Source organism: Schistocerca cancellata, chromosome 1, assembly GCF_023864275.1.
Source record: "Schistocerca cancellata isolate TAMUIC-IGC-003103 chromosome 1, iqSchCanc2.1, whole genome shotgun sequence".
Taxonomy (NCBI): Eukaryota; Metazoa; Arthropoda; class Insecta; order Orthoptera; family Acrididae; genus Schistocerca; species Schistocerca cancellata.
In genome coordinates this window covers 773,647,746-773,671,200 of record NC_064626.1, presented here as the reverse complement: position 1 = coordinate 773,671,200, position 23,455 = coordinate 773,647,746, and the positions used below count along the sequence as shown (strand labels likewise).

At 42.7% G+C, this 23,455-nt stretch overlaps 1 protein-coding gene and 1 pseudogene across 1 annotated transcript in view; both read right to left on the bottom strand.

Moving 5' to 3' along the window:
* Window positions 1–2,939: 2,939 nt before the first annotated feature.
* The window catches only part of LOC126162249 (U-scoloptoxin(19)-Sm1a), a 58,593-nt gene continuing 38,077 nt past the window's right edge, over window positions 2,940–23,455 (bottom strand). Inside the window, exons 2-3 of the mRNA XM_049918632.1 lie at window positions 11,767–11,943; window positions 2,940–3,804 (exon numbers count right to left, since the gene is read on the bottom strand). Of these exons, the coding sequence (XP_049774589.1) occupies window positions 3,671–3,804; window positions 11,767–11,943 (311 nt within the window). The 3' untranslated portion in view covers window positions 2,940–3,670. The remainder of the gene's footprint in view (window positions 3,805–11,766; window positions 11,944–23,455) is intronic.
* On the bottom strand, window positions 11,347–11,464 carry LOC126098376 (5S ribosomal RNA; annotated as a pseudogene).

The following is a 23,455-nucleotide window of genomic DNA, read 5'->3' as shown; positions in this document are numbered from 1 at the left end:
CACAGGAACAGTGCAGTGAAACAGAGAAATGACAATTGAAGCATGATAGTTCGAATATTCATGAAAAAAGTCAGGGAAGTGGCAGGAAATTACAGAAAAGGGACAGGAAATAGGTTGGTGAATAATGAAGGAAAAATAATAGTTGGACAAGATGAGCTTACAGAAACATGGAAAACATACATAGAACAACTCTTTTATGGCAACCGGCCAGAACTTCCTCAAATGTATTGCGAAACAGGACCTAGAATTCTGCTGGAAAAAGTACAAGCTGCGATAAATGGAATGAAAGACGGTAAATCACCTCGTCCCGCCAATGTGAATGCCGAAATTATCAAGCTGCTCTGTGAGGATAATTTAAAATGGTTGAGTGCAATATTCAGTGACATCTACGACTCTGGTAACATTCCACGGGAATGGCTTAAATCCGAATTTATTACAATGCTCAAAATGCTCGGAGTTAAGACTTGTGGTGAATATAGGACCATCAGCCTCATGAGTCACGTGCTAAAGATTTTTCTGAGGGTCATTCATCAAAGAATTTACAAGATCTGTGAAGAATAAATTTTTTCCACACAGTTTGGTTTCAGAAATGCAGTTGGCACGCGCGAAGCATTATTTAATATCCAGGTACTATTTCAAAGGTGCAGAGACGTGAATTGCGACATTTATGCCTACTTTATTATCAGAAGGCATTCGACAGAGTAAAACACCAGAAGATCGTTGGCGAAGCACTGGTTTGGATGATAAAGACCTACGTATAATTGTGAACCTATGTTGGAACCAGTCGGCTTCTGTGAGGCGGGACAGAGAAAATACAGAAGACATAGACATTCTATGAGGTGTAAGGCAGGGTTGTGTATTATCCCCACTGATTTTCAACATCTATTAAGAACACATCTTTAAGGAAGCTCTTGATGAAGTAGAGATGGGAGCGCTGTTAAACGGAAAATATATCAACAACATCCGATATGCTGACGACACTGTAATATTTTCTGATAGTGAGGATAGTATGCAGTACCTTGTCGATAGCCTTGCACAAAAAAGCTCTGAATGTGGTCTAGATGTCAACCCTCAAAAAACCAAAACAATGATAACCAGTAAAAACAGAGTCCCTGCATGTCACATTAAGGTAAGCCAAAATTACATAGAGCAAGTACATAGTGGGATCTTTCTGATGAGGTGAGAACTCGAATTGGAAAATCCAGGGCTGTCTTCTATAAGATGAGTAACCTTTTCAGGCATTATGGCTTAGCAGTGACGACGGAGATCAGACTTCTACGCTGCTACGTGCTTTCCACCCTCTTATATGGTGTTGAAACATGGACTCTGAAAGAATCATTGGATAAGCTGTTGGAGGCTTTTGAGATGTTGCTGTACAGGAGAACGTTAAGAATACCGTGGACAGCGCATGTCACAAATGTCGAGGTTCTACGAAGAATGAAGAAAGATAAAGAAGTACTGGCCACCGTGAAAGCAAGAAAGATCCAGTACCTGGGACACATCTTGCGAAACAACAACAGATACCATCTCCTCCAGTCTATCTCGCAAGGAAAAGTACCAGGGAAGAGAAGCGTTGGCCGGAGAAGAAATTCCTGGCTTAAGAACATCAGAACGTGGACCTCTACAACATCTTCAGAGCTATTTAGAGCTGCAGGTGACAGAAAATCATGCCAAGATGATTGCCAAAATCCGGAACGGATAGGAACCAGGAGAAGAAGAAGAAGAACTTTTCAAGAATAGTGGAGAAATATTAATTTCTTTCCTCTTACATATCACGAGATGGCCACGGGGTAAAACCACAGAAGTTGTAGCTGATACAGAGTGAAACAAACCATCACTAGCTCTTTCCGCGCGCCATTTGTGAATGGAGAAACAGGAACGTCATGAGAGTCCTTAACGATTTGTCATCCACATACACTATGAGATAGCTTGCGGAGTACAAATCTTCATGCAGATCATTGGAAACTGGGATCTAGTTCAGTTATATCTTCCTACAAGTAGCCATCACAGCATTTGCAAACATGGAATAGGTTGGCTGATATCGTTTCCAATTGCTGTTTCCTATTGCTACGTTCTACGCTATAGAACATATGAAATGAGGGCATGGCAGGGAAGAAGGAATAGATGTAGTTACAAACACATGCCATTAGTATTATGTACGGCTGATTTTTCTCTCTGGCCAGTTAAGCAGCTTCTGTAAATCTTTTAGAACACCATTCATTAGTCATTGTAGCGTTGGAAACCTTTAAAAAACTAGTTTTAAAGGAGGGATAAAAAATATTCGGCCTTTCTGTCTGCGTTTCTTGCTCTCACACAGGTAATTACATTCATTCCTTATGGATGGCTCTCTTGTAGCTGTTCTTGTATGTCAATTTTTTTTTATGAAACACGTATGTATGAATCAAAAGATACTGATCTTTTCTACTCGTTGAAAACTAATCCACTTCGAGGCTGTATATTCTGGAAGGGATTCAGATGGGCTTTACCATCTGAGTAGCCATATTTGAAAGAATTACTATTATGCTCACGTCATTTATGTTTATTATTATTCGTGTGTTATCATATTAGAGCAACGATTCGTAATGTAGAGACTGAAGATTCATTTTTTCAGTGTCTGCTTCAAATATGGACTCGTAAAGAGCAGTACAGCAACAGGATGAAAACATTCAAACACTCACAACGCACAAATGCAGCAGAAGACAGCTTTCGTCAGCAATTTGGAACCGAGTTTGCTCTTTGTGCATAATATTTTGTAGTGCTGTCAAAAGAATGGGTAGAAAAGGAGACATGAGCGAGTGGTTCATGACCAGTCAGACCATGAAAATACATTTCAATGGAAGAAATACAATTTAAAATTAGGTTTTTGTCATTTTTATAAGCACATGTATACTCTTCAGGTTGGATGGGAGTAACTGGAGTTAGAAACGAAAATAAATATATGAATAACAAGAATATTATATTTTCTAAATAACAATTAATTACAAATTGTAAATAATAAAGCTATTATATTCTAATCTCTAACTAATAACATTATTATTTCGCCGAGCTTCTAATAACGTCACAGTGGTACAAAATGAGGGCGAAGGATGCAATTGGTTGTAATTTTGTATAAGACATACCGCGAGCAAGATTCTCAAATTGATCATAAGACTGTCTGAAGCATCGCTTGCGACAAGAGGAACAGAATTGTTTACTGCGCAGTATTAATTCTGAAGGGAATTAGTTGTACACTCAGGGCACATGAAAAATGAAATACTAGGTAGAGTTTCTTTACAGACGATATTTTCTCCTGGGTCAGAAAGCAAATGAATAAGAAAGAACGGCATCTGGTAGTAATGCATCTCAAGTGGCTTCAAAATAGAACCATTGCCCTGTTCTCTAACTTCGCTAGTTTAGGGGATACTAGAAGAAAAGAAAATGACGTAGTCTCTGTTACACTGCTAATTCTAAAATAAATGTGAACTGAGCCCCAGGCATTAGTTGTAGCAGACATGCTAAGGCATCTAAATTTCTGCAAAGATTAGGTGTACAGATAATGATTTGGTCGTTTTGCAGCAAACAGCAAATGTATTCGTACTGAAGAGCAAGAGTACTGTTAGCTTTGCTAGAGGCAGTCTGCGTCATAGACGGCCTGTGCTGAGTACAGCTGGACAGGTGGGAGTCCCCGTTGCTAGGAGACGAGTATACAACAGGTGTCGGTGGGCCCGCAGTCCTCAGCTCTCTCCTCCCACAGCTGGCGGCCGCACTTGTGTTTGGGCCTGCACACGCCCCCGCGCGCCGAGCAGCGCCGCTCCTGCACCGACACTGGAACACGGCACGAGGAACCACTTCAGTTCATCTTACTTCAGAAATCTAGCAGATAGTTCGAATTCTGTGAAAATTACCACTGACTTAAACGATCTTCATGTCACAGCTCACGTACGTGACAAGACACAAACAGCTACGATTCATTAGTTAGTTGGTTACACCTTTCATACATCATTTGAACGATTCTTCTATCGAAACGACATCGGACGAGTCAATTTACATGATATGTATATGTGATTAGTGTTAGCATCAATTACCACACTATTATTTTTACTCACACACTCGTCTTCAAGTAGAAATTCGTCAATGAATAGAAGGAGCTGTCCAGAAGAAATAATTTTAAATTAGATTTACAACTTTCTCCACTACCGGTCAGACATTTTATGTTTCTGAGCAAATGATCAAAAAATTTTTGTCGCTACATACTGAACATCTCTCTGAACTATTGCAGCTTTCATAATGGGTACCAAAGGTCATTTTTTCCTCTGGTGTTGTAGGTATGTACATCACTGTTATTCTCAAATTGTGATGGATTATTAATGAGGAATTTTACTAGCGAATATATGTACTGTGACGGTGCAGCTAAAATGCCTATCTCCTTGAAGAGGTACCTACATGACGTCAGTGGGTGAGCACCACGTATTATTCTTACTGCTCGCTTTTATACAGTCAATACTTTCTTTCTATGTAATGAGTTACCGCAAAATTATTCTATACGACATTGTTGAGTGGAAATATACAAAATATGTCAGGTGGTTCATACGTTTGTTTACAAGATTAGCAATTATACGAAGAGCAAAAGTAGCTGAGCTTCATTGTGTGAGAAGTTCAGTTTTTCATTAGTAGGTACATCCAAAAATTTGGAGCATTCTACCCTGCTTACTGACTACTGCTCACGTGCTGCATCGGTTGCTGGTACCGCACTATCTGTTCTACAGAACTGAATGTAGTGCGTTCTTCCAAAATTTAGGGAGAGTCAATTTTCAGAGAATCACTTAATAATTCTTGGGAAAATATCATTTACCAGCTCTTCTGTTGCTTTCTCTTTACTGGAATTTGTTATAACACAAGTATTGTCTGCAAAAAGTACCAAATTTGCTTCTTGGACGTTAAGTGGAAGGTCATTCACAGATACAAGGAATAGAAGTGGACCCAAAATTGAACCCCGTCTGACTAATTTTGTGACTTCTTTTCCCAGTCACTAAAATTTTCTACCTTTCCAACATTATCTGAATTATTCAGCACAACATTTTGCATTCTGCTTGTCAAATATGATTCAAATCAGCTGTGTGCTGTACACAATCAAACGCCTTGGAAAGATCACAAAAAATACCAACTGGCAATATGTTATAACGTAATTGTACTATTTGATGAGCGGTTGTATAATTAGCATTCACAGTGGTGCAGCCTTTCTGAAATCCAAACTGTGATATGTTAAGTAAATTGTTTGCGACTACTCTAGAGTACATCTCTTTCTAGAATATTTCTTGGAGAAAAGATCTCATAAAGGAAACTGCACGATAATGGTTTAAGTCTGTCTTGTCACCTTACTTATGAAGTTATTTAATAATTGCGTGAGATGCATTGCACATATCAAGAAGGACATCACTCATTAACCTGGAACAACTTCTCACAATTCTGTTTGAAATTCTATCAACCCCAAAAAGAGCTTTTGTTTTTTTTTTTACAATTTTTATAATTGTATTGATTTCAGTGAAGGATACTGGTGCTTCTTCTAGTTGCGTACAGAACAGTAGAACAGTACACGATTTTTGACTCGGTGTGTGGTAACCCCTCCCCCCCCCCCCCCCCCCCCCCACGTACTACGTTCAGGATCTCTAATCGTCATTATATGAAATGATGGAAGAGGGCCTGGAGACGTTTCTAGGTAATTTCTCCCCATGCGGTTTGAGCATGCGGGTTCGCAGAACACTGACAGTGGTTTCTGGAGGATTGTCACACAGACATACTCCTTGAATGACGTATCGGATGAATGTGTAGTGAAGAGAAGCAGTGGTACCTTAATTCGTCGATAACGCTGTAATATTTTCAGAGCTACAGGATTTCGTTACGCGGAGTGTTGGTAAGTTCACTTACTTTCGCTGACGCAACGTCAGTAAGTTCATTTTGTGATTTTGGAGTGACGCAGATAATGTTAGTTTTCTATTTGTATTTTCTAGAAGCAAATTTTGTCGGAATTACAAATATGTACTGTTCTGACGCATCCTAGTCATTTTCTTCGTAATATCTATAATTTCGTCACGTTGTAGGGCTTCTATACTGTTACCGGTGAGTTTGTAACACAAAATATTTCGAGGGAAATCCAAAATGTGCTCGTAAACAATAATGTTAAAGATGTTATAATTGCAATAGCTATGGTTTCCACGCCATCTTTGACAGTGACATACCTTCTGTGTTCGGTACAAGTAGTGAACCAGATTAGCTAGGAGCCGATTAGAAGATGGGATTGCAGGTTGAATAAATTTATTGCGAAGAATAGAAACAAATTTTGTATTTACCGCGAATTTAATCAGAAACTGTGTCTGTTATTTAAATGTGAAATATTTCCTCACTATGACAGATGTGAATTTAGTAAGGTACCCGACTTTTCTTGGGACGCTGTTCAACGACTGCCTATAATTAACTATTGTCATCAACAAGAGAAACCAGATAAGCGGAAATTTAACTGTATTACATGTTTTCAATTATTCTTTAAAATGTGTATAATATTTGTCATACGGAAATTAAATGCTCGTATAATTGATAAATGCTGTATGGTTAAGTGACAATGAATAAGGTTACAACATCCACCACTAACGCTGGACACCGTAGTGTTGAAATATGGCTTATGAAGTTGCATGAATGTGGCGAAATGTCTCGAGCTCTAACACCACACCGATGTAACTGTGCAGTTCAGATCACCCTTAATAGATGGAAGTCCAGACCACCGTGCTGCATATAATAACGCCAACCATTACAGTTGCTATTTCTTTCTGTATCAGTTTCACGTCACATTTATTACCGAGTTATCATCAAATGATCTGTTTAAAGAGGAAGAAAAAAGGATACACTAAAATAATAGGAAACTTAATTTCAAGTCAAAATAAGTTCTACATACAACCATGTGCACTTCAGTACGTTATATTGTAACTCGTTAACTGACGAGGCCCGAAGAGGAGTTTACAGTATAACATGGCGCCCTGATTCTTGGAGCTGAAGACTACAGCTGACAAAGAAATTCCTAACTCGCATCTTCATAACTAAGAATATTCAGAACAAAAATTAACCATAAGAGAAAGACTTCTCAATGTCAAAACTAGAAAAAAGTTGCTGAACTAGTGATGAAGATAAGCTAGATGCGCACTAGAAGCAAGTAGATGACGCCCTCATGCAGGCGCCATCAGCGCTTAGTACACGGCAGTCGTAAGTGTAACTAAACAGCCATTAAGAATGAACTGATAAACCACGCTACTGTTAAAAAAGTGCAATGCGGCAGAAAAACGAGACGCCAACATAGGAATGAGACAAAATACAGGAAGAAGAAGACACATCCTAACAGATCAGAAAGTGCTACAGAAAATCTTTTGTTACGGAAATCGCACCGTACATTTAAGAACTGTTGTAGATATTTTTTTAATCAATTATGTTTTTCAGTTCTTCGCGGGTGTCCACGCTGCACGCTTTTGGAACATAATGACAGATATCAGGATGTGTAAATGGCATCATTTAAGAACATAATGAGAGATATCAAGACGATCTACCTGTATAAGATGGTTGTCTACAACATATAGAGGGTGAGCACAGTATACTGTTCTTATGGCACGATTTTGACAACAGGATACTGTCCATTAAAAACGAATTATCCCAGAATGCTTTTCCGTATGATATTACTGAAATGAGAATAAGCAAAGTATGTTAGCTTACGAATCTGTATCTTTCCCAGGCGTGCAGTAAAATGAAGTGCAAAAGTAGCTGAAATGAGCTGTTTAAGAAACTCTTTTTTTTTTAACTAAATTCTGTTCGAAACGTGTTCTCAAAAAATTGCAAGACTCTGCCATGCTCACTAACTGCTGTTCATGCTGTAAACGTATTACGATCTGCTGTTCAGAGTGGAATATTCTGTATTTTCTTAAAATTAAAGGTAAGAGAGATGTATCTTGCAGACAATATTTAACAGCTCTTCTAAAAAAATTTTTTTCTACAATTTTCTATGTTGCTTTATATCTATTAGTGACGATTATAACGGTTGCATCGGTGCAAAAAGAATTGCAGGGGTTTGACAAAACTTGGAAACAACTCGACAAACGCATTCTTGGACATAAATGCAGACGCCAGACGGGCCAAGTAGCGCTGTTGTATTTGACCACGAACGACACCTGCGCAATGCCCTCAATACGTAGCAAGTTCAAATTGCTCTGAGCACTATGGGACTTAACATCTGAGGTCATCAATCCCCTAGAACTTAGAACTACTTAAACCTAACTAACCTAAGGACATCACACACATCCATGCCCGAGGCAGGATTCGAACCTGCGACCGTAGCGGTCGCGCGGTTCCGGACTGAAGCGCCTAGAACCGCTTGGCCACCGGGGCCGGCACGTCGCAAGTATCAGCCGTAGTCAGAACAGTATTTGCGTAGTTGTGAGTGCATTATGGTAGAGCTAAGTGAATTCGAACGCGAGCATGTTGCTGGTGCGGTTGTGGTGTGTGCTTCCGTAACCAAGATAGGCGAAGTGTTTGTTCAAAACGCGCCGTATTTAAGAAGTGTTTGCTCTATTAAGAGACAGCGTATCGGAGATTTACACTAGATACAGGGAAAACAGGGAAACCTCATTCGCTAAGTCACAACGCAGGTGAAAGTGTGTGTTGAGTGATCACGACGGAGTGTGATTAAACAGGATTGTGACGACAGCAGCAAAAGTCACTGCAGGAATGCATGTCGGTTTCGTGAAACTTGTCAGCACCAAACTAACACTACACTATGTGATCAGAAATATCCGGACACCTGTCTGAAAATGACTTACAAGTTCGTGGCGCCCTCCATCGGTAATGCTGGAATTCACTACGGTGTTGGTCCACCCTTAGCCTTGGTGACAGCTTCCACTCTCGCAGATACGTTCACTCAGGTGCTGGAAGGTTTCTTGGGGAATGGCAGCCCATTCTTCGCGGAGTGCTGCACTGAGCAGAGGTATCGATTTCGGTCGGTGAGGCCTGGCACGAAGTCGGGTTACAAAAATATCCCAGAGGTGTTCTATAGGATTCAGATCAGAACTCTGTGCAGGCCAGTCCATTGCAGGGATATTACTGTCGTGTAACCACTCCGCCACAGGCCGTGCATTATGAACAGGTGCTCGATAATGTAGAAAGATGCAATCGCCATCCCCGAATTGCTCTTCAGCAGTGGGGAGCAACAAGGTGCTTAAAACATCGATGTAGGACTGTGCTGTGACAGTTCCACGCAAAACAACAAGGGGTGCAAGCCCCCTCCATCAAAAACACGACCTCACCATAACACCACCGCCTCCGAATTTTACTGTTGGCACTACACACGCTGGCAGATGACGTTCACCGGGCATTAGCCACACCCACACCCTGCCGTCGGATCGCCACATTGTGTACCGTGATTCGTCACCCCATACAACGTTTTTCCACTGTTCAATCGTCCAATGTTTACGTTCCTTACACTAAGAGAGGCGTCGTTTGGCCTTTACCGCCGTGATGTGTGGCTTATGAATAGCCGCTCGGCCATGAAATTCAAGTTTTCTCACCTCCTGCCTAAGTGTCATAGTACTTGCAGTGGATCTTGATGCAGTCTGGAATTCCTGTGTGATGGTCTGGATAGATGTCTGCCTATTACACATTACGACCCTCTTCAACTGTCACGGTCTCTATCAGTCAACAGACGAAGTCGGCCTGTATGCTTTTGTGCTGTACGCCTCCCTTCAAGTTTCCACTTCACTATCACATCGGAAACAGTGGACCTTAGGGATATTTAGGCGTGAGTAAATCTCTCGTACAGACGTATGACACAAGTGACACCTAATCACCTGACCACGTTCGAAGTCCGTGAGTTCCGCGGGACGCCACAGTCTGTTCTATCACGATGTCTATCGACTACTGAGGTCGCTGATACGGAGTACCTGGCAATAGATAGCAGCACAATGCACCTAATATGAGAAACGTATGTTCTGGGAGTTTCCGGATACTTTTGATCACATAGTGTACATATGCTTGGAATTGCAGGCCGAGCTGGAATTGTGAAACCACTCATCAGAGATGCAAATGTCCGTAGCAGGAAAACATCGTACCGAAGCCATAAAATGTGGACTATGGAGCAATGGAAGAATGTGATGTGGTCGGATGAGACTTGTTACCTACTGTTTACAAATTTTGGCCGAGTTTACGTCCCAAGAGTTAGACATGACGGATAGGGGAGGGGGTCGGTGACGATTTGAGCAACCACATCGCGATATTCCATGGGCCTCACTGTTACTCTATAAGATCGTATTACTGTCAAGAATTATGTGCTCATTTTGGCCAATGAGGTCCATGCCAGTGTTTATTCCCCAATGGTGATACGGCGTTCTGAAAAGACAGGGCCCCTGTTCACCTGTTCGCAAATCTCAAAAAATGATTCAAATGGCTCTGAGCACTATGGGACTTAGCATCTGAGGTCATCAGTCCCCTAGACTTAGAACTACTTAAACCTAACTAACCTAAGGACATCACACACAGCCATGCCCGAGGCAGGATTCGAACCTGCGACGGTAGCAGCAGTTCAAAATGGTTCAAATGGCTCTGAGCACTATGGGACTTAACTTCTGAGGTCATCAGTCACCTAGAACTCAGAACTACTTAAACCTAACTAACCTAAGGACATCACACACATATCCATGCCCGAGGCAGGATTCGAACCTGCGACCGTAGCGGTCGCGCGGCTCCAGAGTGTAGCGCCTAGAACCGCTCGGCCACATCGGCCGGCCGCAAATCTCACATCGTCCAGCACTGCTTTTGTGAGTACAAGGATGAATTGCTGCATCTCCCCCGACCGCCATAGTAATTACGTCTGAATATTATTGAACCTCTGTGGCGTACTTTGAAAAGAAGGGTGCGTGATCGCTATCCATCTCCATCATCGTTACCTGAACTTGCCACTGTTTTGCAGGAAGAGTGGTGTAAGATTCCGTTAAAAGCCATAGAGTACCGGTACCTGTATTAGCGTCTTCCGAGAAGACAGGAAGCTGTTTTGAATACCAACGTCTATTTCTACTCCTTATTAGAAACGGTAATATTTATGCCCTGCCCCTGTAATTCGGCTTGATTTATACGAAATGAAAGATGATGAAAACAGCACTCCGTCGTCAGGCCACGAGTGGCCTACCGGGACCATCCGACCGCCGTGTCATCCCCATATGAGGATACGGATAGGAAGGACGTGGGATCAGCACACCGCTCTCCCGGTCGTTATGATGGTATTCTCGACTATTCGGTCGAGTAGCTCCTCAATTGGCATCACGAGGCTGAGTGCACCCCGAAAAATGGCAACAGCGCATGGCGGCCTGGATGGTCACCCATCCAAGTGCCGACCACGCCCGACAGCGCTTAACTTCGATGATCTCACGGGAACCGGTGTGTGCACTGCGGCAAGGCCGTTGCCCAAAGATGATTAACATACGTGATAAATTAGAAGACCCCGTATTAAATCTTTTGTGTGGAACACCACTAATCGAGACCAACCCCCGCCCCCCCATCCTCCCCCCTCTCCTGTCTACAGCTGATAAACTACGAAGTACAACAACGTACTCTCATTTAGCTCAATAACGCGTGAGTCATCTGTTTTTTATACCTTTAATCCCATAAAACCTCGGGCTAAGCTGTTCGCATGTCGGGCGCCAGCATTGCAGCCGGAGAAAGAGGTGCGGCTCGTAGTGTGTACCGTGTACAGTGGTGTATACTTACGGCCGTAGCAGCACTCGACGCCCTGCGGCTGCTGCTGCGGACAGAGGCCGGTGGTGTTGTGCAGCGAGCCCGGCGGGCACTCCGCGGCCAGCACGCACAGCCCGCCCTGGCGCGAGCACGCCGCCTCGGGGTGGAACGTCGCCGCCGTCGCCACCGACGCCGGACGTGGCGTCGCCTCTGCGAACACCACGACAGCCTCGTCTCACACACTCTGCACGCAGCTCAAGTGCACTTCATATCGGCGTCAGTACAGGCGCCGATCCCGGATTCAGTTCTCACACGCACATACACACATGCACACACACAAACACACACATGAATAAACAAGCGGCCCCGCCGTTACACCCACTTTTAACGACTACAGATGCATGAGGTATTGGTAATAAAAACAATAAAATATTTGTTTTGATATAATAATAACAATTTCTTGATACTTCCTGGGAGATTAAAACTGTGAGCCGCACCGAGACTCGAACTCGGAACCTTTGCCTTTCGCGGGGAAGTGCTCTACAAACTTTTTTTTGCGTTTTAGACCGTTTTTTTTTCTTAATCTCAGTTTGTTCGCTTTATCTGCTCTGAGCGGACGTCGTAAGCCATCCATCCGTTTAAGTTCTTTGTTGATCGATTAACTCTTTTTTTTATATATATACATATATACAGAGGGCGACTGACCCTCTGACCGAACACGCTGAGCTACCGTGGCGGCAAATTGCAAGTCCTTTTTAGCTGACGCCAGTTCGGTGATGATGAAATACACACAACACCCAGCCAGTCATCTCGAGGTAGAGAAAATCTCTGACCCCGCCGGGACTCGAACCCGGGAAGCGAGAACGCTACCGGAAGACCATGAGCTGCGGACTTACCTCATTTTGCTCTATATTGGTCGATGAATCTGTTCGTGGCGGACGTCCGCTGACAGCCGTTCAGGTTCTTTGTTGATCCGTTCACTCCGCTTTTTTTATTACAGCGGGTAGCTAACCCTCTGAACGACCACGCTGAGCTACCGTGCTGGCTTTTTTAAAATCTCATTTTGTTCTACATCTACATCTACATCTACATCCATACTCCGCAAGCCACCTGACGGTGTGTGGCGGAGGGTACCTTCAGTACCTCTATCGGTTCTCCCTTCTATTCCAGTCTCGTATTGTTCGTGGAAAGAAGGATTGTCGGTATGCCTCTGTGTGGGCTCTAATTTCTCTGATTTTATCCTCATGGTCTCTTCGCGAGATATACGTAGGAGGGAGCAATATACTGCTTGACTCTTTAGAGTCGCGACTCAAATTGACTTGAAGTGACGTGACGATCAGTGTGAATTGGCCTTATATGCCACTACTTGAAGTGCTCTGTGGGATGTTTTGACATTATGTGACCTGGTATGATGTGACAAGTGTGAATTGGCCTTCACAATTCATTTGTTTTGTATTGAGTTAATGTGCTCTTCCGAAAATAATGATTCCTGTAATTCCCTCTAATAAATAGTTGTGTTGCAGAACCATTTTTTCGTCATTTAAAGCCATAAAACCTTAATTATTAAATAAGAATCATGACATGCGAATGTGAAGCTATAAATATATTTTGTACTTGCAAATTTTTAAACTAAAAAGTCAATATAAGCTGACCGTCACGCCAAAACATTCTGCAATGTTTCAAATGGCGACATCCGCATTGGCCGGCCCGTCCCGACACGTAACTGGCAAGGTTTCTCGGGGAGAAAGTTTTGATGGATGGTGTTATCCCAAGTTCATAACCTCCCAATACATGGCCATGCACAGATCTCCATATTTCGTTTCATCGTGGTTGTTCGCTTTCGTTCGTTACATCTGCTCGAGGCGGACGTCGTAAGACATCCGTTGAAGTTCGTTGTTGATCGATTAACTCAGTTTTTTTTTTTTTTATTACAGAGGGCTGCTAACCTTCTGACCGAACATGCTGAGCTACCGTGCCGGCTCCTCACAGCTTTACTTCTGCCAGTACCTCGTCTCCTACCAAACTTTACAGAAGCTCTCCTGCGAACCTACGGGGACGGGGCGTGAGTGGTGCTTGGGTAGCTCAGTTGGTAGAGCACTTGCCCGCGAAAGGCAAAGGTCCCGAGTTCGAGTCTCGGTCCGGCACACAGTTTTAATCTGCCAGGAAGTTTCATATCAGCACACACTCCACTGCAGAGTGAAAATCTCATTCTGGAATAATTTCTTATTACTATAACAAACACAAAAATAGTATTAAACAGCAAACACTTTTCATTGTCCCGAAAATTATTTTTATTGTGCCACGAACCGGCTTCGGCTTCGTAGGCCATCGTCAGCCGACAACTGAATGTCGCAAACACAGATAAAATGACGTGCGACTTACACAGATATTATTTATACACAAGAAACAAATCATAAATTATACACTGAAGAGCCAAAGAAACTGGTACACCTGACTAATATCACGCAGGGTCCCCGCGAGCATGCAGAAGTTCCGCAACACGACGTGTCGCGGACTCGACTAATGTCTGAAGTAGTGCTGGAGGGAACTGACACCATGAATCTTGCACAGCTGTCCATAAATCCGTAAGACTACGAGGGGGTCGAGATCTCTTCTGAACAGTACGTTGCAAGGCATCCCAGAGATCCTTAATAATGTTCATGTGTGTGGAGTTCGGTGGCCAGAGGAAGAGTTTAAATTCAGAACAGTGGTCCTAGAGCCACTCTGTAGCAATTCTGGGCGTGTGGGGTGTCAGACTGTCCTGCTGGAACTCCCCAAGACCGTCGGAATTCACTATGGACAAGAACGGATGAAGCTGATCAGGCAGGATGCTTACAAACGTGTCACCTGTCAGAGTAGTATCTAGACGTATCAGAGGTTCCGTATCACTCCAACTGCACACGCCCCACACCATTACAGAGCCTCCACCAGCTTGAACAGTCCCCTGCTGACATGCAGGGTCCATGGATTCATGATGTCTCCACACCCGTACACGTCCATTCGCTCGATACAATTTGAACCGAGACTCGTCCGACCCGGCAACATGTTTCAGGTCATCAATAGTCCTATGTCGGTGTCGTCGGGACAAGTCGAGGCGTAAAGCTTTTTGTTGTGCAGTTATCAAGGGTACACGAGTGGGCCTTCGGCTCTGAAAGCCCACATTGATGATGTTTAGTTGAATGGTTCGCACGCTGACACTTGCTGATGACCCTGCACTGAAATCTGCAGCAGTTTGCGAAAGGTTTGCGCTTCTGTCACGTTGAACGATTCTCTTCAGACATTGTTGGTCTGGTTCTTGCTGGATCTTCTTCCGGCAACAGCCACGTTGGAGATTTGATGTTTTACCGGATTCCCGATATTGGCGGTACACTCGTGAAATGGTCGTACAGGAAAATCCCCACTTCATCGCTACCTCGAAGGTGCTGTCTCCTATCGCTCGTGTGCCGACTGTAACATCACGTTCAAACTCACTTAAATCTTGATAACCTACCATTGTAGCAGCAGTCACCGATCAAACAACTGCGCCAGACTCTTGCTGTGTATGGTCTTTCCCGACCGCAGCGCTGAATTCTGCTTGTTTGCATATCTCTGTATTTGAATACGCATGCCTATACCAGTTTCTTTGGCGCTTCAGTGTATGTAAGTGTTTACAAAGGAAAGTATTACATTTTTAATACTACGCAAAAATAGTTACACTAGCTAAAAGTGAAAACATAAAGTTTTTTTTTCATTTGCAGATACAATTAACAAGTGTTGAAAAATAGAGTGGAATTTAAATAGTAATCCAATATTTGTATAACTGAAACTTAATTTTTCAATAGTAGTTAAACGTACCTGCACAAGGAAAAAAACTTCGTTTTATTTTTTAGTTAACGTAGCTATTTCTGCGTAATGTTAAAGAAATGTAATACTTTCCTTTGCAAGCACTCTATACATCATAGTTCTTGTATCTTTCGTATCTACTGTATGGAGATAAAACAAAAGAAGGGCGATGGCACTACAGACCTACGCTGTACGTTGTTTTGAAAGCTGAGTGGTCTGGACCTGCCGCCATTTTAAGTAGCCCAAAAGATTAGCAGACTACTGTTTATCATTGCTCCTCGTTCATTATTTCAGTTGTGTGCGCGCAACAGCTATTTTAAATACTAAAATTACAGTGCTTAATGAACAAAATAGTGTAAGAAAGGCAATTTCAAACGTTTTCTGTTCTTGTATGCACAACATTTTTAGGGTTCACGTTTGCAAAAAACTTACCTAAGTGTTCTTTGCTAGCTCATAAACGTGTGCAATTACTAAAGAAGCAAGCGATGCTATCGTATCTTGGGCACGTCTACAAAGTGAATGATTACTGAAATGTCAAAGAAGACATAGAAGAAGGTATAGATCCATGCAGAATGGAGTTATTGTTTTATTATATTGCCACTGTACTAGTCTCCCTGTAGTTTAACCATCTTCTCACTTTGAAATCTTACCTATGACGTGTCATTTAGTGTGTGGCCAATAACAGAAATTTACAAGGTAAAAACAGACATAATTTTTTAAACATCTTCCAGCATTGTGGAATGCTATAAATGTGATGAAGGGAATGATCGCAAACGCTTAACACCTCTTAAAATGGATAGTTTTCTTTAACATGTTTGTCAATAGCTTTTTAATAATGCTAGCCTAGCCTGCATAAGATGTAGGCCTACCTTGCCAACAGTAACCTATTTGCTTCTTTTCCCGAAATATTTCTCGCCTGTAACTCTGTCAGTTTTTCAAGAATAGCACAATTGGAATGTGCTTCTACTTTGATCATCTGCTTCACTTTAGCATATAAGTCTATACTTTGCTTTGTAATATACCAATAGTTAGTTGCTTAGTTTCATGTTCCATGTATCTTTTGCACGATAAATAGTAATGATATGGAACCAGTAATTATATATTGACATCATTTATTTTGTTAACATGCCCGCTGATCATTATAAGTTTTACATTTTCTAATTAATGACAGATAGACATTAGGCAGTAATTCCTACCCATCACCATTTGCATATAACAGTAATCTTCCGCGAAATAGGACGAGTTATCAAAGAGAAACGTTTTCAGTTCAGTTTCTAATTTTACTTTGCTGGGTGTCAGGCATTTTATATCAATGGCTAAGTGATCAACACTTTTGGTTGCAGCACTGTGAACCCCTGTTTGTGCTACAGACAACCTTAGTGTGGCGTAATGAATGACATTTTTTCTCCTGGTATTGTAATTGTTCCTGCTGAAGTGCAGTGGATTATTTACAACAAACTTCAAGAGGGAATAACTACAGTGTGCAACTGGTAGATTGCTACTCACACGCCAAGCATAAAGCAGGCACAACGAAAAGAGTGTTCACATAAATTTTCAGCCAAAGCATTCTTCGGAAAGGAAGCACAGCACACATACACATTCATATAATAACATAGACAAAACTCACGCACACATGACCGTTCTCCGGTTGTTCTAGCCAGAATCTTTTTTAAAGGGCGGGGAAATGTGAACAGTGAATGATAATAACGGGCGGGTAAGTTAGGCCATGAGATGCTGCCCCAGGAATCAGCGCGGTTATGGAGCCGTGTGTTGTGCGGGGACGAGGCCGTTGATACAGCGTGGCTCGGATGTCGGAGCGTTTGGGACTTGGAAGGCAGTGAAAAACACAGGAAAAAAGAGAACGAACGGACAATGAGTAAAGTAGGACAAATCTAAAGTCAAATGGCAGACATAAAATCATTTCAATAAAAGTAAACAGTGCAGCAATAATTCATGTATACAAAATAAGATACTGCTTGAACCGCTCCACTTGTGGATGAAATATGAGCAGACCGTCAGCAAGCAAGTGGAAAGCATTCTGTGATTCATTGGCATTTTCGAGACCTTTGGTTTTCATTCTACACCCCCTTAGCCCTGAGTTGACACCTGCGACAGTGGAAACTACCTCATCAATTGATGGGCACCTGTAGCTGTTAACAAGCATTTAACTAGTCGATGTCATTACACTTATCCCACCATCGAGGCAGGTTATATAGAGCAGCCGGAGTGGCCGTTGATGATATACTCCCTGATAAACTGAGAGCTCAGTTTTTAAAGTTTTTAATTGTCCAGTACTTCTTCCGGTGAGTGTTATGCGTAAGGTAACGTTGTAGGTCGTTTTAAAGCCACAAATAACAATCAAGTGGTATATTACTTGCATATGGAAATAGGGTACGTCTTACAGCACTGTTTCGTGTCTGTCTCCATTCCATTCTACATAATGTTACATCGATATAAACTCGTGTTGTATGCTGGGACTGTGGCGACAGTCTGTGAACTAAATATTCGCAGCAATTTTTATAGATTCGGTTCAAGGTGATTTACTGATTATAACTGTTATGACTTACATGACATACATAACTTGTAAAAGCAGAAGTAAAAATGACTTCAAGATGCAAGAATTTTAACTCTAAACGGTAATAGTGGACTATGGAAGTTAACAGGGAATACAGAAACCGTATAGCTGCCTGGTGGAAACCCAAATAATGTCTGTAAAGCATATATTTTGTTCTGTGATTAATGGTGTCAAATCAATAAAATTTTGTAGTACACATTATAGAAGCTGTTGTTGCAATGTAGAGGGTGGTCCATAGGTGTAGAATTGAATTTATAAAACAGAAACAGGTGCATAAATAGAATCACGTAGTACGAGATGCGAGAGGAGGAAACAACGCGTTGCTATGTCGTCAAAATGGGGGCTATTTTGGAAGCAACAATCTTGGGTTCAACTAGTAATTTTCAAATGGAAAGCGGTCCAAGTGGCATACCAGACAGCTAGAGAATTACGCGTAGGACATTATGGTGTCTTTCATTTGAGCACAGATTTATTCAGTTTCGATTTATATCGAATTTTGTTCAGAACAGGGCAAATGTTGGTGTTATCTAAAATGGCTACAAGATGTGCTCCACGTGTAAATGTTAAACAATTTTTAGGAGTTGCTCGTAACTCACGAAATCTAGAAGCTGATTGCTCCTCGAGGACAACAGAGGGCACATTTTAACAGCCTGTGAGAAGCAGCATGGAGTCAGACACCAAGAACGCCTGCAGATGGCAAGAAGTCGGCTTGACGAAATATCGCGCCATTTGGACGACACTACCCGGCTGAATACCCGAGAAATTTTCAAGATTTATGTGCGCCGGGAAAACCTCAGATCACACAAGAAGCATGGAGATGTTCATTTTCAACTGTTTGTCATGTTGTTAAGACGAAACATGAAACTGATAGGGACAGGCAAAATTACGAATCAAATTGTGATTCTCAAAGACAAGTACACAGAGGTGAAGTCATAGGACAGTGATAAGCACATATAAAGAAGGCGGTAGTATCTCGAACATAAGGTGTAAAAAGGCTGTGCATTGACGGAGCTGTTATTTGTACTCAGGTGATTCACGTGAAAATGTTTCCGACGCGACTTGACTGTCCTTGAACGCGAAATGGTAGATGGAGCTATACGCATGAGACACTGCATTTCGGAAATCGTTACGGAATTCAGTGTTCCGAGATCTACAGTGTCAAGAGTGTGCCGAGGATCTCAGGCGTTACGTCTCACCAAGGACAACGAAGTGGTCCAGCTGAACCTATCATTGATCATATGCACCAATTCATGGACTTCATGTTTCCAAATAACGATGAAATTTTTGTGGATGACAATGCTCTATGTCACCGGACCACAATTGTTCGCAACTGGTTTAAGGAACATTCTGGACAACTCAGGTGAATGATTTGACCACCCAGATCGCTCGACGTGAATCTCGTCGAACATTTTTGGGGCGTAATTGAGAGGTCAGTACGTGCACAAACTCTGCACCGGACCACTTTCACAATTACGGACGGCTGTAGAGGCACCATGCCGCAATATTTCTGTAGCGAACTTCCAACGACTTGTCGAGTCCGTGCCACGTCCAGTTGCTGCTCTACGCCAGGAGAAAGGAGGTCCGACACGACACCAGGAAGTATCCCATCACTCAGCGTATTATGAGTCAGTCCAGGGGTGCGTAATTTTTCAGCGACTTCACAGTATTAGGCTGTAGAGCTAATAGCTAACAGAAGAAAGTCTTGGTCAACGTATCGTGCTCGGCGACGGTTGTTGAAGCCGATGTAAATCATGTCTTCTTGGCAACTTAAATGTTTGATTTCGTGTGAGTTTGATTCTCTCACATCTGAACTGGGGCTATTATTACGAACTTTTATTTTTTGTTGCAAAGGACTTTGCAAGGAACCAAAGGATAGATCAAAAGAAGACTTTTCGCGATGTACGATTTGCGGTCCAGTGATTGGATCTTGGAGTTTCTCATGCATAATCAGACAGGGTTCATACAAACTGTAGGGAGTTGTGACCATCTAAACTTGCCTCGTTAGTCAAAGAGATGATGACGACCTTTATCCAAGCATTTTTCCAGAAGATTGACATAGGACTGCAAATAATACGTTTTCTTCGTCGTCAATATTGTAAACACGTCGTCGGAAATTGCCTGTAACATTTGTAAGGGACAGGTGGAAGTTTTTCTCACAAATGGGCTACAAGAAGAGAGAAAACAACATGACACTAGTTGTTGCTTTTCGATGGGTATTTTTGGACGACATGCTTCTCTTTCAACGCCAGTCCAGACGTTGTGCAGACATTATTGCAGTCCTGTAGAAAGCCAAGCGGTAGTTACTATTATTAATAATACCTATGAGGAGCCGATTGTAGTGCATCCCGTAACAATTTCTACTGGTGACGAACTGCAGCGTAACTATCTCTTACAGAGACAGTTTCTTGTGAGAATTTTCTGCCGTTTACAGAGCAGAAGTAAGATTAGTGCGGAACGAATTGTTATGAGTCACGAGGCGACGTGTCAATAGACACATTATACGGATGTGCGGATCCGAAAACTCTGGGAGAGTAGTAATACATACTGTACAGCGACTGCATCACTCATAGACGCCGCGCGGATTGGCCGCGAGGTTTGAGGCGCCATGTCACTGAGACATACCATAGCAACAAAAAATAAGTTTCTTTTGTTCCATTTACAAATGACTCCTTCGCCTGTGGGACATGGCAGCATCACACCGACAGACCAGTGCGGACAGAAGGAGTGGTGACAAGACGAACTCAAGACGAGTGGTCGCAAGAGCGGCACGGGTCTTTCCAAATGGACCTCACCATTAGGAGATCGTGCTGTTCGTCTAGCTGCGACGATTAGACGAATGACAACAGTCGAAATACGGGTAAAGTGGCACCGCGAACGATCAGGTGACTGGAAATTGTGTTGAATTTCCGAAGTGTCATGCGTTGTTTATCGTTGATATTATCCCGCAGACAGTAGAGGGTTGCGTTGTGTAGACCCAGAGACTTTTGGGACAGTGAGTGTCATCCTGTGACGTTGATCGATGACTCCTGTTACTGTCTGTGTTGGTCAGCAGGTGCCAAGGTACCCATAGACGACCTGGCGAAGGATCAAATAAAGTAGCGATCCTCGAGACCTATACCTCTCCATCTCCTGGGATTATGATGTTGGAATCTATATGATTTGAGAACAGGACTGTTTTGGTAGTTGGTGAAGAGTACTGAATGGTCGACAGTACGTGACAAGAATGGTAAAGCCCTCATGTCTTCTCTTCATGACCAGGGTACCAAATGGCATATTACAGCAGGATAATGCAAGACCCGTACACTGCAGCTCACACCGCAAACGCGTCGAGGAACGTGCGTATCACTGAGTGAGATGCTCGATCCCCTGAATTGCAACCTATAGAGTATGTCTGGGATACAGAAGAAACGAGTATATTGTCGTAACATCCTCCAGCCAGCAATCTACATGACTTGGCACAGCATGTGCTTCAGGCGTAGGAAGATATTGTTCAAGATAACATTCAGAGACTGTTCTCATGCCACACTGAAAACAAGAGTACATTTGTTCCTCATATTAATGTTGATTGCGGATTGGAAGTTTAATTATTAATATTCGTCACGTGATAAACATATCTACAAATGACAGACTAATATCTTATGGTGTAGCACTTCCGTTTTTGCCAGTGGATCAACGGACATGCATAACTGAACTAGATGGAACATCGTTTAAAGTCATATTTCACTCTGGAGGATGAGGTTAATACGGCTAAAGTAGAGGGTATCGATGTAAAGGAATCTGGGAGAGTAGTAATACGTACTGTACAGCGACTGCATCACTCATAGATGCCGCCCGGATTGAGTGGCCCCTCCTGCCGAAGGTTCGGGTCCTCCCTCGGGCATGGAAGTGTGTGTTGTTCTTAGCATGAGTTAGTTTAAGTAGCGTGTAAGTCTAGGGACCGATGACCTCAGCAGTTTGGTCCCTTAAGAATTCGCACACATACTGACAGATATGTCCGTATTTGTTGTAAACTCGCGTGAAGTGCCTAACATCGTTTCTTGCGAGACAGATTGAGGTCCCAGCGCACGCTGCTGGAAGCTTCGGTCTCGTGACGCCAACACAATGCGTGCTGCGCCAAGAGGGTCTAGGCCGCGCTTTCACTGAGCCCCACCAGTCCGTCCCGTGCTTGTATAGCTCAATGCATTCGCCGGCCTCATTCGCGAATTGAGACGTAAAACGCGGGGACGCTGTGACCCTTTGTAGCAGACTGTCTTCTCCCACCCCAGCTGTAGCTAAGAGGCTCTCATGAATACCTCCTCGGCATAGAACCAGGGGCAATATATTAGGGCGTTCCTCAGATAAAAATTGAAACGTCTGTCCTCTAGGATCATGGAGAGCGATAATGAGGCACTATTAAGCTTGGTTCGTCCACGGGACAGTCATGGTGCAGTCATGGTCTAGGCAAAGGACTCTTCCTCGAGAGAAACGTGGTGCAAATTTCCATCAGACGATCCTACCGTAGATTTTTCTTGATTTCCCTTATTGTTGCTAGCAAATTCGAACATAGTTACTTCAACAAACAGTCGATTCATTCTCACTTTCTTGTCCAATGGAGCTTTGTTTATATTGAGGTCGACGTCAACAGATGCCTTTGTTTCGTCCGAGCGGACTAGGTTCCACCCTCCCTGCCTCGATACACATTATCGCAGTAATAAAACTTCGCGATATACTTCGTGCCGATATTCGAATGCAACCCACAATGAAAAGTTACATTACGCCAGTGTTTAAAAGCCTTCCACCTTCAAGACCATACCCTCCAATGGACAGAGGAGGGGCTGTCTTATGGTTTACTGCACAGGAATTTTTGTCTGTATTATACACCTGGTAAGTCTGTCTTACAATGTCTCTCAAGGAGTGACGTTTAGATAACAGCACAACAGCTATCAAAAATCTTCAAACATGGCCCACAAATTGGATCCTGAAAATAAAAAAATGTTTCACATCTGTGGAAAGAAAGTGTGGTGATAATGACTACAGCGATGTAAACAGAATTAATTCTTCTTTCGTTTGCGAATGTTTGCAGTTATTGATTCCTGTGAGTTGAAATTTGACTTCTCTGTCTGAATAGGCACTAAACTTGAAGACGAATTCAGGTGCATGTCTGTTAGGCAATTTCGTATATTTGGAGATGCACGCGTTATTGTTGTTATTGTTGTGGTCTTCATTCCAAAGATCGGTTTGATGCAACTCTATATGCTATTCTAACCTGTGCAAGCCTCTTCATCTCCGAGTAACTACTGCAACCTATATCCCTGTGAATCTGCCTATTGTATTCATCTCTTGGTC